Raw genomic sequence first — 14898 nt, 5'->3', positions numbered from 1 at the left:
CTAAGGCAGTGAGAAGAAAAATAATAATCTGTAACAAATTCTACAGTTAACATTAATAAGAAAAAGACAAACAACCCATTAGAAAAATGGACAAAAGATTTGAACAAATAATTCACAAAGGAGAAAGTCCATATGATCAACCAAAAGAAAATATGCTCAACCATATTTATAGTTGGAGAAATGCAAAATAAAAACAAAATCATTTCCCTTTATCAAAAAGATTGGTAAAAAATAATAGTGCTAAGAAGAGCAAGGCATTCTCAGTTATTATTGATTAGAGTGTAAATGATAAAGCAATTTTGCAATATCTGTTAGAATTAACACATTTTAATACATTGGTAATCCAACTTTGGCAACGAAAATTATGTAAACCCTTCTCTTAGGGATACAAACATCATTAGAAATAAGAATTTCCCCTTAAAAATGGAAATCATTAACGGAACTCCTAGCTAAATGTTGAAGGCTAAAGACATACATTTTGCTTTGACACAATTTAGGTGTATTTTTCATCATCTTTTTCAGTCTTAATGTGTCTTTATGCTTCAGGTGCTTCTCATACATACCATATAGCTGAATTTTTTTAATCCAATGTAATTACCTCTGTAGTTTACTTTGTTGACATTTATTATCATTTCTGATTTATTTTACTATGTCTTTACAGTTCTATTGCATTTATGTCCCAACTTATTCTGTACTTTCTACTTACCACACTTGTTTTTTTCCTTTCCTCCCTTCTTTCAAATTGAGCTTCCTCTTCATATACATATGTGAGTTTTCTTTCAGAAGATGTTTCTTGAATTATAGTTTTTAGAATTTGTTCTGTTTTATTGCTTTGGTTGTCTTCTTTAAGGGCTTCTACAATATGTATGTTAAATAATCTGTGCCTAATTTTTATATCCATCACTTTTTCCAAATCATTTTTATCTGTTGTTTCTGTTATTTTAATTTTCCTCCATCTTCAATCTCCCTTATGAAGTAGTCTGTGGCACCTTATAAGTTTCTTATTCTTTTCCTGAACTCTGCCAGCAATATTTTCATATCTTCCTATTATTTCTCCATTTCAGAAAATTTTTTGCACTTTTCAGTTTTTCAAATTATAATTTGTCATTTTTTTCAATTTTCCATGACTTAAAATTATTTCTTTCAGTTCATTTTATAATGACATTCCATTTTTATCTGTCTTGTGGGCATATCTGGCATTCCTTTGTTGTCTATAAGAACGTTATTTAGTTCAACTGCACTCTTCCTTTTCCTGCTCAGTATTTAATCCAGTAAATGGCATCTGCATTACTTGCTGCTGTCAGAATCCTGGAAATCATTCTTAACATATTCTTTTACCTCATCTAATCACCAACTTATCCTGCCAGGCTACCTCTAAAATATATTTTATATGCTTTTAATTCCAAATTTCACTGCCCCAATCCAAGTCACTAACATACCTCATCTGAACTAGTGCAATAACCTGCTTGTCTCCAAGCATCTACTCTTGCCTCCTTTATCAGTCATGGTTTTGTAGTTGCAAACATCAGAATCTAACCTAGGTAGTTTATGCAGAGAATGTATTTATTAAAGGATATTAGCTCATAGACTCTAGGAGGGATAGAGATTCAGGCTTTGCACCTAGGAACAATGGTTGGATCACAATGCAGGAGCTGCCCCAGAAAAGACACCCTACCAACCCTGGCTCAGCACAGATCCCACATCCATGCTGATGAAGCTGTGGGACTAGGTTCCAGGAGCTGTGCCACTGCTTTCTCCAAAATTTAAGCCACTGACCTTGCTCCCTCGCCAAAATCAATTTTGCTCATGTTGCTCACTTTTGCTCCACTCCTTAGCAAGTCTCACACTGGAGGCAGGTACTGGCAGAGCCAGAAACACAAATTCATGCCCTGGCTGCAAGGGTAGATGAGAGAGAGAGAGTGAATGCATTTTGGCTTCTATCTAAGAGGAGAAGGTCAACATGAGAAGTTCTCAAATGTGGAAGGGTCTTTGGGAAGAGTGGCTACAAACATGATAAATGTCCTCCACATCCACTCCAATTTATACTTCACACTGCGGCCAGCTTATTCTAAAAGACAAAGCTGATTATATTATTAACTTTAAATTAATTGTGGAAATTTAAAAACACAAAAAAGTACAGATATAACAATATAAGGAGCCTCCACGTAGCTCCCACTCAACTTCAGCAAATATTTTGCCAATCTTGTTTCATCTATCCTACTGACATCCTTCCCCCACTGGAGTATTTTGAGGCAAATCCCAGATATATAATTTCTATCATAAATTTTTTAATATCTTTAACAGATAAAGACCTAAAAAAGTATAACTATAACACATCTCAGAATTAACAATTCCTTAATATCATCTAATGTTGTCTAGTTTCAAATTTCTCCAATTGCCTCAAAAGTATTCTTACATTTGACTTAAAAGAAGATCAAAAATAAGATCTCTGTAATGCATTTGATTTACGTATCTCTGAAGTTTCTTTTCATCTATGACTTCTGATCTCTCAACTTTTATTTTTTCTATGCCAATTTTTTGTTTAACTTTAAGAAACTGAACCATTTGTCTATAGAATGTATCACCTTCTGGGCTTAGATGATTACTTACTAGTGGTGGCATTTACTTATCTTTTGTATTTCCTGTAAACTGATAGTTTACATCTATAGGCTTGATTAGATTCTGGTTCTTTTTTTTTTTTTTTTTTTTTTTTTTTTCTGGCAGGAACACTTTCATAGGCTGTACTGAGTACTTCCTGCTGCATCAAATCAGGAGGCACATACCACTTACCCATTTTTAATGATGTTAAGAATGAACAGTGGGTTCAAGTGTTGTTAGCCTCATCCATTCTTTAGAAAGTTCCTCATTAATCTTCCACCTAGTATTTTTGCCATTCACTGATGATTCTTGTCCCTATCTATTATTTCACTAACGGTTGCTAAATGGGAATTTTTCTAATTCTGTTAATCCTTTTGTATTTAGTAGTTTGGATTATACTATAGAAAATAACTTTACCTCATCAATATTTGACTACCCTGAAATTTAGATAGGCAGAAGAGATGCTTGAGTCTTTATTTTCTGGTTTTTAATGGGTTTTTCTTGTGGGGTAGTGGGAGGTAATTAGGTTTGTTTGTTTAATGAGGGTAATGGGGATTGAACCCAGGACCTCATGCATGCTAAGCACACACACTACCATAGCTACTGAGCTATATACCCTTCCTCCTTATTTTCTGTTTTTTAGAATAAAGAGCTAAAATCCTAGCAACCTCCAAAGGTGGCCAGTTATCTTATTTTTAGTATCATTTTGAACTCATAGATTTTCCACACAGTTGATGTGTTTAAATCAACTGCAGATATTCTTTTCAGTGCTTTAATTGCCCCATTTTTGGCTACTAGAAGTCCCTTTATTTGACTCCTGTGTCCCTTTGGAAAGACTTCTTTAATAAACTCCCTTGCTTTCTGGCACTAGATGTAGGCTCGTTTTGCCCCACACCTGGAATCAGCCACTTCTACAAGGAGCCCAGGTTTCTTTTTAGAGTCCAAGTTACCTTAAATACCTTCCTATTTCTCTTAAATAAAGTCCAAAATACTTAAGTGCTTATAGTAACATTCTTCCTAACATTGGTATATCACAAATGGGTTACATTTGTAAATGGAAAATTGATCCATTTAGTGCTCCAAGATCACTGGTACGGACTGTGTTGACTGAAAAAGCTGGGTATAAGTAGCTTTATCCATTTTCCACAATATTTTCTATGATTATGATCATGTGAAAACAGTTGAGAGGTGTAGGGTACAGCGGATAAGTATCTATGTCAACTCAGGTAACCTGCCTTTGGTGGAACCTGCTTTTCTCCACCCAGTTATAAAACTATTTACTCTACGTAACTGAGATGATTCTGACAGAGTTCTTCCCTCACACAACTATATTCCCAGAATAGATGTGTGATCCAGGCCTGGATCCATCCCCTGCCCACCTGGTAGACTCCAGGATGGGTATGTACGCTAAACTTGGCTAGTTGGAGCCTTTTGGAGCCTTTTCTGATACTTCTGCTTGAGCCATTCTTCCCCAGAACTGTGAGCTATAAAGGTATTGCGAGCTTGAGGCTGTCAGCGGCCATCTTGTCACAAAATGAAGAGTGCCTAAAAATAAAGTCAAACAGAGGTATGTTGAACTAAAAGAAAAAAACAGAGTCCTGATGACATTATCTGGATTCCTAGCTCCAACCATGCACAGAGTTAGAATACCTAACTCTTACTTGCCACCAGAGGAGTCCTAATGCTTGAGGCCTAAAGGTCTTGAACTGTCTCTCCATAGCCTCAACTAACAGAACTTTTTCTCAATCACTATACTCCAGCCACCCTGGACCTATTTTTAGTTCTGGGAAAGCCCCAACATCTTCCCACCTCCAGGGCTTTGCACACATCATGCCTTCTACCTGAAATGCACTTGTCCCACTCCACCAATCTAAACCATTCTCTTCCACCAGGCCTTAGTTAAATCATTACTTTCTTAGAAAAATATTCCCTGACTTTCCCATTCAGCTACATCGCCTTCATTACTCCCTACACCTCTCTTTCATCGCCCTTTCCTTGAGCATTATCATCTGTGTTATCATTTGACTAATGTCTCACTTTCCTGCCAATATGTAAGTCTAATGAGGGCAGGGGCTTTGTGTATTGTGTTTACTGTTCCGCTCCCCGCAGTGGCATGGTGATTGGTGCATACTTGGGCCCCTTGAATATATATTTAAAGGATAAATATGAATAAGTAATCTTTTAAGGCTTTAGGTACAAATATATAATAATCTTGTTTATTAGAAAATATACAATCACAATGTAAGATACATTCAATTACAAATAAGTCTGGAATAGTTAAAAATGGTACCCAAAATAAGTTATGTATTCTTAATGATGCATCTCAACAGATGCAGATAAGTAGTTTATCTCCTCCAAAACAAAAAATAACATACAGATTTACTTCACTCCTCCAATTCACTGCAAGAGAACTGGAGTTTATTTTTCAATGTAGCCAGGCTTAACAAGGTCACATAGAAACACTTTATGAAGTTATAAATCCCTTCAACTATGAAAATCATTTTTTCTTATCAAGTATAAGTTTAGATTTTTAAAAACATGTCTTTTCTTAATAGTAATTTTTAGAAGTTTTTTTATACTTAAGGTATCCTATCATCTTTTTCAACTTATACTCAACTTGTCAACTCAAGATCTCAACCAGGTGATTTTTCTCCTCAAACTTTACCTCACTGCTCTCTCCTCCACCCCATGTCACTTCCTTTGTGCCAAGATGTGTGTTGGTGTAATCCTCTGGAGAAGAAAGTACTCTCAATAAAAAGGAAGGTGGCAGTCATTTTTCCAAGGTTACAGTTTTATCTGAATTTTATAAAATTTTATAAATCTTCAGAAGTTGGGAAACTTCTCTGTCATATTCTTGCATGGAAACAGTCTAACTATTAAGCTAAGATAAATGCCCCAGTCAATAAGCTTCAAATTATGTTTCTCAAATATTTCTGCTAATAGGAGTCACTGGTATAAGTAACTTTTAATTTACCCTACAATTAGCATTTAAGTGACTGCTCCTGCAACTTGATGGGCTAATTCATCACTATGAAAAAAAACAGTAAAGAATGTAGACTTTGTGGGAAGGATATAGCTCAAGTGGTAGAGCACATGCTTAGCACACACAAGGTCCTGGGTGCAATCCCCAGTACCTCCTCTAAAAATAAATAAATAAATAAATCTAATTACCTCCCCCAACCCCCCAAAAAAGAATGTAGACTTTGAAGATAGACTGTTACTGAGACAAGTACCTTAATTTCTCTGTGCCTCTGTTCCTTCATCTGTAAAACATCTTCACCCTATAAGACTGCTATGAGAATTAAACAGTACATTGCACATTACCTGGAATATGGAAAGAGCTCTCTAATATGGTAATCATTTTGCAATATATAAGTGTATGAAATCAACATGTTGTACACCGTAAATTTATCCATGTTATATGTCAATTATATCTCCATAGAGCTGGGAAAACAAACAAAAAGACACAGAGAATAAGTAACCATTTACAAGCCAAGGAGAGCGGCCTCAAACAAAACCCACCTTGCTGATACCTTGAGCTCATACTTCTAGCCTCCAGAACTGTAATAAATTTCTGATACTCAAGCTACCCCCCAACAAAAAAAAGTACAGCAAACTTAGTATAAAGTGCAGATTATAGTGTTTACTCTCAGATTTGAAAATATGTATATCTTACAGTAGGAAACATTTGGAAAAGTATTTAGAAATATTTTTACATTTTGGGGTAATATTGATTATCCATATAAATAGTTCTGTACTAGTCCCTATTAGCAGCATTCAGCTTACGCAGAGGTAGAAATGTATACATTGAAAGTGTGATTTAGCCAACTTCTAGTAAACTCAGTAAACAGATTAAAGCCATTTTATCTCAAATACTGATTAGACAGGGACTGTCATGGCCTGCAGTTCTGAGTAGCTATGCTGACACAGATTGAAAACTTGCGTCTTCCCAGTACCGAGAGATAGGAAAAGTAAATAAATGGTTTTTCTCTAGAATTTAAGGGAATTGAAAAATGCCAATAATTTTAACAGTTTTCTGTTCAACATATGTATACAATAACACATACCTGGCTTATGTTTCTAAAGTGAATTATTTATTAGGACTTGAAAGAAAAAAAGTAAGTTATCCCTACCTAAGGTAGTGAAATCCGTCCTGATCTCTTAATCTGCTTTATTGCTCAAATATGAACATTACTCACACTCATCCATTAATTTAGGGGTTACTCAATGAGATCCTGAACTAAAGGAAGACAGTAAGTGTAGTATTAAAACTAATGACTTATAGAAGTCAAGGCAGGATGGCAGGAATGGTAAGTGGAAAATATAAGAGTCATAATTTTGCTTCATAAGGAAAACTTGATAATAACAAAAAGCATTTTTAAATTAACAAAAAGGAGGTACATTTGAATAAAAGTACCTCTATTTAGGTAAACAATTTCTATAATTTCATTCTATTACAGGTAATTCATACAGAACTGTCCTTATGGTTTTACTGCATAGACGGTCTCTCATTACTTTAATGACACCTCTGCAGTTTGAATTAAGACTACAACCTCACATTCGTAGACCATTGTCTATTCACTCATGAGTCCATGCCACCCAAAGAAAATGTTATATGAAGACTATTTCTTTTTTGAGATAAGAAAACTATGATCCAGAATTTTTACATTATCTTGCTATTCACAATTAAGCATAGAATGCCCTGTGTTATTCAACATATTTTCTGGTTATTCAAAATATACAGTATCTGCAACCTGACTTTAGGAAACTGACTCATAGCAATAGTCTAGCTGAGCCTTAGAAGAGAAAGTTTCACACAGCAAGTACATTCCATCCTAGTCTCAGCTAGGTTACTCTTGACTCCTTCCATGCCGTATGGAATATGCGATGAGTCTTTTGTAAACCACACCCAGGAGTGTGATGGTAAGCACAACCATTCCACACACAAGGCTGAAGGCCCACCGTGGGCCCCAGGAAGTGTACACTTGGCTGATGAACACGGGTCCAAGAATCCGTGCTGCACTTCCAGAAGCTGTTAACCAGCCCATGTACACACCCTGTGAGGGGAAAAGCAGATTGATACTTAGGTGTAGTTATTTTTAAAACAAGGATGATGCTACTATTAGCAAACTATGACAAATTCACAAGAATCGCTTTCTCCATCTGTTATTTTTAAATTAAATATAGAGTGCCTCTCTATAAATATAGCAAATAATGAACAATAAACTTACTTGATAATTCTCAGGTTAGGAATAATAAAAGTAGCATAAAAGGACAAACATTGTCTGCTGAAGTCCTGGAAACAGTATAACTTATTAATTTACCTTTTAGGGCTAACATTTATTTTCTATTTGCTATCTTCCAGATACTGTGTTAGGTGCTTTACGATATATTATTTCCAACGTTCACAAATTTCTATGATTGGTGTTATCCCCATTTAACAAATGAGGAACTAAAGCTCAGAAAATTCAAGTAACTTATCCAAGAGATTTGAAGCCTTATTTGGCTGAATTTCCACTATACCATAATGTCACTGTTCCAACTACTGTATCCAAAACTATAGCCGATACAATCTACCCAGGAATGTGCAGTGCAGCATTACTTTTAATATCCCCCAACTGAAAACAACCTAACTGTCTGCCAATGGTGGATTAACTAAATAAATTCTGGTACACTTAATAAATGGAATGCTAAGCAGTTGCTTTAAAAGAAGAAGGTCTTATACAGAATAAGATCTTATAATGAGAATAACGTCTATACACGTTGACGTGGAAAGAAGGCTATGGTATATATTAAGCAAACAAACAAACAAAAAAATCCAGGATGCAGAAAAAAGTTTATGTATATGAGATGTAATCCATTTTACCTTTTTTAAAAAAGGCATGAGTGTGGATATGTTTGAAAAGGCATAAAAAATGTCTTGAAGGGTACAAATGAAGTAGACAGTGGTTGATTTTAGGATGAAGGTAAGGGGAGCCTTCCTTTTCTGCTATATATACTTCAAGTTACTTGAATTACAACCATCATATATTGTTTTTGAAATTAATATGCTTTTATTCTTGATTTTGGAAATCTGAAAACATAACCTTATAGATTAAGAAACTCAGAAATTACCAAAATGTTTTGCCTATTCTTACAGCTTAAAAACACTGGCATTAGATTTTTTTCTCTTTGCTTTATTTCAATACAGAAACACTAATTCCTACCATGAAAATATAAAACTATCAGTTTAATTTTTATAAAGAGGAAGATACTATTTTTATGTTGTTGCCATTTAAATAACTGGTACTAAAAAGACAAGTCAGAGTATAGCCTAGAAATAATGTAAATGTACAATAACAGGAACATGACTGAATAAATGATGGTACATACATAGATGAAATGTGACTCCATTAAAAATAATTCTCTAAAAGAAAATGAAATGTCATGGGAGAATACTTATAGCATATTGTTATTTTTTTAAAAAGCAGATTATAAAATAGTATGAATGATATAATCCTATTTTTGTGTTAGACATACATACACATACATAAAAGACTGGAAGTAGAAATATATTTCATCAGAACATTGGTAGTAATTGATATTTTTCTCCATTTTGCTTCTATACTTTTTCTAAATTTTACTTAATGAATATGAAAATTCTTATAATAAAAACTAACTTTAAAATACACATAAGTGCAATGCATTTTTCACACCATTGTGTTTTCATCTCTTAATAACTGTCTTCAGGGCCAGATGAAATTAAGTCTAGATCCAAATCTGCCTATCAGTTTTGGTTTGTTAACTGTTGCCTACTTTAAGAATGAGTTTCTGTAATTTATGCTTGAACTCAGTCTGAGTTCAAAACACCTTTGAGTTCTAATGTAAAGTACTTTTTGTTAAATTTCAGCATACAAATTCTGTAAGTACTTTTGGCGGTGGAAGGAGAGGTAATTAGGTTTGTTGGTTTGTTTGTTTATTTTAAGAGGTACTGGGGATTGAACCCATGACCTGGTGCGTGACAAGTATGTACTCTAACACTGAGCTATACCCTACCCCGTCAAATCCTATAAGTACTTTATAAAAGTTGTGGGATTTTTAAATTTAAAATGCTGAGTATGATAAAAATCCCCTAAATCAGCTTGTGTGAAAATAGAGAATGGTATTAATAAACATGAGTGCTTACAAGTTTATCTTACACAATTGCAATGTCTGGGTAACTGACTCACCTGGGGTTTTGGTCCCAGAATTTTTGAATATAATGTATAGGACATAACATTGCAGGATGGATAGCCTATTCCAATTAGCACAGCTGATGTGAGGAATTGGGCCAGATAGATCATGGGGGTGTAGAGGCACCAGGCTTGTTCAATTGGGCAACCAGTTGGTCCTTCATTGTGATCTTCTCTTGGTGACTTCCAAAGAGTAATAATTATTTCCCCAAATGTGGTATTAGGGATTGAATTATTATGTAAATCTGTAAAAATAAAATCAGCACAGTGTATTACTTCTTAATTTTAGATGAATAACGGGCTAACATTATAGAATTATGTATGGCTATACCTTCCCACTGTATTTTGGGAAACTGATTTCCCCAAGGTAACAGGATGAAGAAGCCAACCCATACAACGATGAGTCCTCCCAGCAGAATAGCACGCTCGCCAATCCTGTTAAAGAACAGAAACTCTGTAATTTAAAAATGAAACATTATAACACAGTTTAACTACTTTTAGAATTTTTAAAACTATAAATAAAATAATATCATGATACTTTAAGTGATATACTAATTAATATGAATGTAAAATATAATTTCCCACTAAAAGGAACCAGGACTCCTTTAAAAACTGGCTGATTTCAGATCTGGGACAGAAAATGTGCAAGATGAGCCTGAACGTCTAATCATACCAGAAAGCACAGAAGCTATCAGTGACTACTAGATCATGGTAAAAAGACTCAGAGCCAATCTGATGAAGCTGGCCAAGAATTTGACAACATGAACACCAAAAAGAATAGTAATGACAATGACTTGAAACACATAAAAATGTTATAATCTATAAATCCATACTATATTAAAATAAAATACTCAGTCACTTTTAGAGGATGTTAGGGAAACAATTCATTATTTTAAAAATCAGTGAATAAAAGGAAAAAATCACCCTGTGTCTCCTATAAAAAGTGTACCATCAGGATAACCAAATAGTTGGTGATGGGAAGGCTCTCTTTACTCAAAGTATTTCAACAAATAAATAAAGGAATGACAGAATTAAAATACCAGGATTTTGCAATGCTCTATTAACAAATTAACTGATTTGGGGAATGGTCAAAGGTCACCTACATCATAAAAAGAGATAAACATTTCACCTGATGTAAGCACATACCACCACTTATAAAACATTCTTGCCAAAAAATTGAACTCAAACTATATCAAGCTTCTAGATCTAAGTGCCAATTTTCAAGAAATTCAGTAAGTACAGGAAAATATTAAACAAACAAATATTAAACACCACAGGGATTTATTCAGCAAGATCCAAAATGTGGGAAACTACAGGTAAACATCCTGGTCGCTTCAATTTGTAAGGGAGAGAGAAAGAGATGGAAGAGATGGAAAAGAAACCCACAGATTAAAAGAGATTCAGGAAATATAAGAGCCTGAGTCAAGTGAGTACTGTGAAATAAAACAATATAAAACAAAACAAATTTAAACAATTTGAGACAATGGAAAAATTTGAATACTCCCTGGATATTTGATGATACTTAGAAATCACTACTAATTTTTTTAGACATGATAATGTTGTAATGTAATGTGTTGTAATGTAATTGTAAACTTTTACAGATACATACTGAAATATTTATGACATGAAATGATGTCTAAGATCAGCTTCAGAATAATCCAGGTGTACGGGACGGGGAGTGTGGAGTAGGCGTAGATAGAAATGAATCCAGACTGTCCAAGGGTTTATAATGTTGAAGCTGGGTAACAGATATCAGAGATTCAGTACATGATTCTCTCTACACCTTTGTGTATGTTAGAAATTTTCCATAACAAAAAGTGAAATATACAAACAAGACCAAAGGCTTCCAAAACCCAACACTTCCATCAGCCTCAGAACACCTACAAAGCTTCCTATCTTTTCAACCTGATCTTCTCCCATTTGCCATTTCTCTCACTCTGCTCCTGGCCTAAATGGCTTTCCTGCTTGTCCCTTAAACTCAGTCTTCTGGAGGAAGAGAGTTCCAGGCCACCGCATGGTTAATTCTCTGACTTCACTGAGGTCTCTGCTTGAATGTAGCTTCCATTTCAGCTGCCTTCCTGGAGCAATCAATCAAAATAATACGTCCCCTCTCTCCCATCCCTGCCCTTGTCACTTTTTTGTTCTCTTCCTCTGGTCTAGTCTTCATAGTGCTTGCCATGACCTGATTTCACATTTGCATTTATTGGCTTTCCCCCTAGTAGAATACAAGCTCTCTGAATGTATGGAATTGGACAACTTGTAAGGACTCCTATCAGCAGGACCACTCCACTTCTGTAACAACATGTAATGTATTTACTACTATTGAACTTTGAATATGAATCTATGTCTATGTCTCCATCTGTATCTTGGCCCCTCTACTTGGCACTGTAAGGACAGGAAACTTTGTAGTACTCCCACAGCACCTGGCCCTTAGCACCGATTCAATATTTGTTAATTGACTTTACAACTTTATACAAAAGTTCTGCAATATTATAGAAATATTTTAGAAATAATTAAATTGTTAGAATTATCTAAATTCGTCAACTAATGTCCCTCAGACTATGTGGATGAACTTAATTTTATACAAGCATTTCCCTCATAGTGTGTTCTTTACAGTTGTACTTCTACGAAATGATTCTTGAGAAGAATCTCAAGATCAAAGTTACAATTAACTTTTAGAAATGCTACATACTCTATTTGTCATGCTGGTGATACAGTAAATATATACTGATGATTTAGAAGTTTTAGAGTAAAGAAGTTTGGTAATTTTAACCAGAATTTTCCAGACTTAATCATTAACGCTTTCCTGGTGCATAACATGTATTATCACACAGCAGGAAAATGTTTCATAAAATATAGAAATTATTTAAATAAAACATAGTATACAAAAGACACATTAAAAGACAATTACTTTGTAAAATAACTTACTTTACAAAAGACGATACTATATGGTATAGAAATAGGCTCCCTTAATAAATTTTAAATCTGTACATAATGAGAGAAAAGTTTTACAGTATTTTATTAACACATTCATTTGCATTGTTAGCTCTGTTTTGTGTTTCACTTTTATAAAAAAGACTTGAAATAAAGCCAAAGACAAATGACTTACTTTTTGGAAAGTAATTTTACCCCCATGAAAATAATAACTGCCTCGACTCCAAGAGCAGCAAGTATTATTCCATCATATAATACAGCTTGTTCTCTGGTCCAGGCATACATATCCATTGTTAATGGAGTAACGATGCTAAGAAAAACAAATAAATTATTTTTATTTTGTTTTAAATCATAGTCATTGTCACCTAAAGGTGAAACAAAAGCTTTAATGATAGCAACACATTTAAGAATCTGCATCCCTTTTAAAAGTGATACCAGATTCACATCTACAAAAATTTTAACACAGTTTAAGGACATTTTGTTGTTACATACACAAGCCACTTAGTTTGGCTGTTCACATTTCTTAAATATTTATTTTAATTATATAAGTAACATATGCACATTGCAAAAAGTCTGAAAAACAGGAAAATGAAAACAACCAACCATAATTCCTACCATTCTAATATAATTAAAAAATCATGGTTTCATTTTGGTTTAAATTGGTCTCTTTCCAATGAAATCATGTTACTATTATTTAGTTATTAGAACCTTCTGGTTCTGATTTTTTTTCTCTTCCTCAGTCTCTTTCATACCTATCTTTGAATGTACATATTCTTCTCCCTACCTCTGAATGATATACTTCCTTTATATGACTGTCTCCTTCCTAGCCAACTTCTTTTACTACTTGCTACCTCCTTCTGTTAACTTGCTACAAAAAGGAATTAAAATATTCATTCTTAAAAAAAAAAAAAAGGAACATCACCATTTTTAACTTTAAAATCAGATAAGCTGCTCTGGAAAATAGTTCAGTGATTCCTCAATAAGCTAACATAGAATTATCATATGATCCATCAATTCCACTTCTGCGTATATACCCAAAAGAACTGAAAGCGAAGACTCAGAGACTTGTATACCAATAGTAGCACTATTTTCAATAGCAAAAGGTGGAAATAACCCAAATTTCCACTGACAGATGAATGGATAAACAAAATTGGTTTATACATACAATGGAATATTATTCAGCCATAAAAGGTATGAAATTCTAACACATGCTACAACTTGGATGAACCTTGAAAACATCATGCCAAGTGAAATATGCAAGACACCAAATGACAGAAGTTTGCATGATTCCACTTATGAAGTAGCTAGAACAGGCAAATTCATAGAGAGAGAAAGTAGAATAGAGGCAATCAGGGGCTGGGTGAGGGGGAATGGGGACTTATTAATGGGTATAGCGCTTCTGTTTGGGATGATGAAAAGGTTCTGGAAGGGTGGCAGTGGTGGTTGTACAGCATTGTGAATGTATTTAAAGCCACTGAATTGCACAGTTAAAGATAATTAAAATGGTACCCCTGAAATGAATATATTATTATATACCAATTCTATCTCAGTTAAAAAAAAATTAAATATGGCAGAAAAACTCTAAGAATCATAGCAGACTCAAAGTTTAACATATGTCCAACAACACAGTTCAACATGGATTAATGGCAAATAAATACACAAGAGAATAAATCATACCCATAAAATTGAAAAAAAAAGTTAAAATGTAAGTTTTATGTTATGTATATTTACCATAATAACATATATGCCCCCCAAAACCAAATGAGCTAAAACTTTCACATATCTCAATTATTTAAAAAAAAAATCAAGTAGATCCTGCACAAAATGTACTTGAATAGGGGGTGCGGCGGGATGGGGCTGGGGAAAAAAAGTACTGGCATAATAATGTTACATTATCTTGACAAGTGAACAAACCAAGTTATCAAATGATAATATCACATATTCTGTGTTGGTTTAATGGACATACACACCCCCCAATACTTACAGTTACATAGAAAAAATGTTGGAAAAAAATACACACTGAAGTATCAGCAGTGGTAACCACCAGGGAGAGGAGGGGATGTGGAAATACAGTCGTAGTGTTTGGAATATTTATAAGATTGTACTATTTTAATAATATAATGGAAAGGTATTTTAAAAATTAAAAAGCCATATG

The 14898-nt window shown here is 34.1% G+C and overlaps 1 protein-coding gene across 7 annotated transcripts in view; it reads right to left on the bottom strand.

The window, feature by feature from the left end:
• MFSD8 (major facilitator superfamily domain containing 8) overlaps window positions 1–14898 on the bottom strand; it is a 103698-nt gene that overhangs the window by 14966 nt on the left and 73834 nt on the right. For 2 of the 7 annotated variants that reach the window (XM_074378794.1, XM_074378791.1), the window contains 4 exons: window positions 12919–13053; window positions 10141–10244; window positions 9807–10054; window positions 2687–7655 (listed from right to left, as the gene is read on the bottom strand). In XM_074378794.1, coding sequence (XP_074234895.1) covers window positions 7449–7655; window positions 9807–10054; window positions 10141–10244; window positions 12919–13053 — 694 coding nt within the window. In that variant the 3' untranslated portion in view covers window positions 2687–7448. Of the gene's footprint in view, window positions 1–2686; window positions 7656–9806; window positions 10055–10140; window positions 10245–12918; window positions 13054–14898 lie in introns of those variants that run through there. The other 5 variants (XR_012511947.1, XR_012511948.1, XR_012511936.1 and 2 more) reach the window with 5 other exon arrangements.

Source organism: Camelus bactrianus, chromosome 2 (genome assembly GCF_048773025.1).
Source record: "Camelus bactrianus isolate YW-2024 breed Bactrian camel chromosome 2, ASM4877302v1, whole genome shotgun sequence".
NCBI classification, from domain to species: Eukaryota; Metazoa; Chordata; class Mammalia; order Artiodactyla; family Camelidae; genus Camelus; species Camelus bactrianus.
Note: the sequence above shows the minus strand (reverse complement) of the source record. Positions and strands in the feature narration are given on the sequence as shown.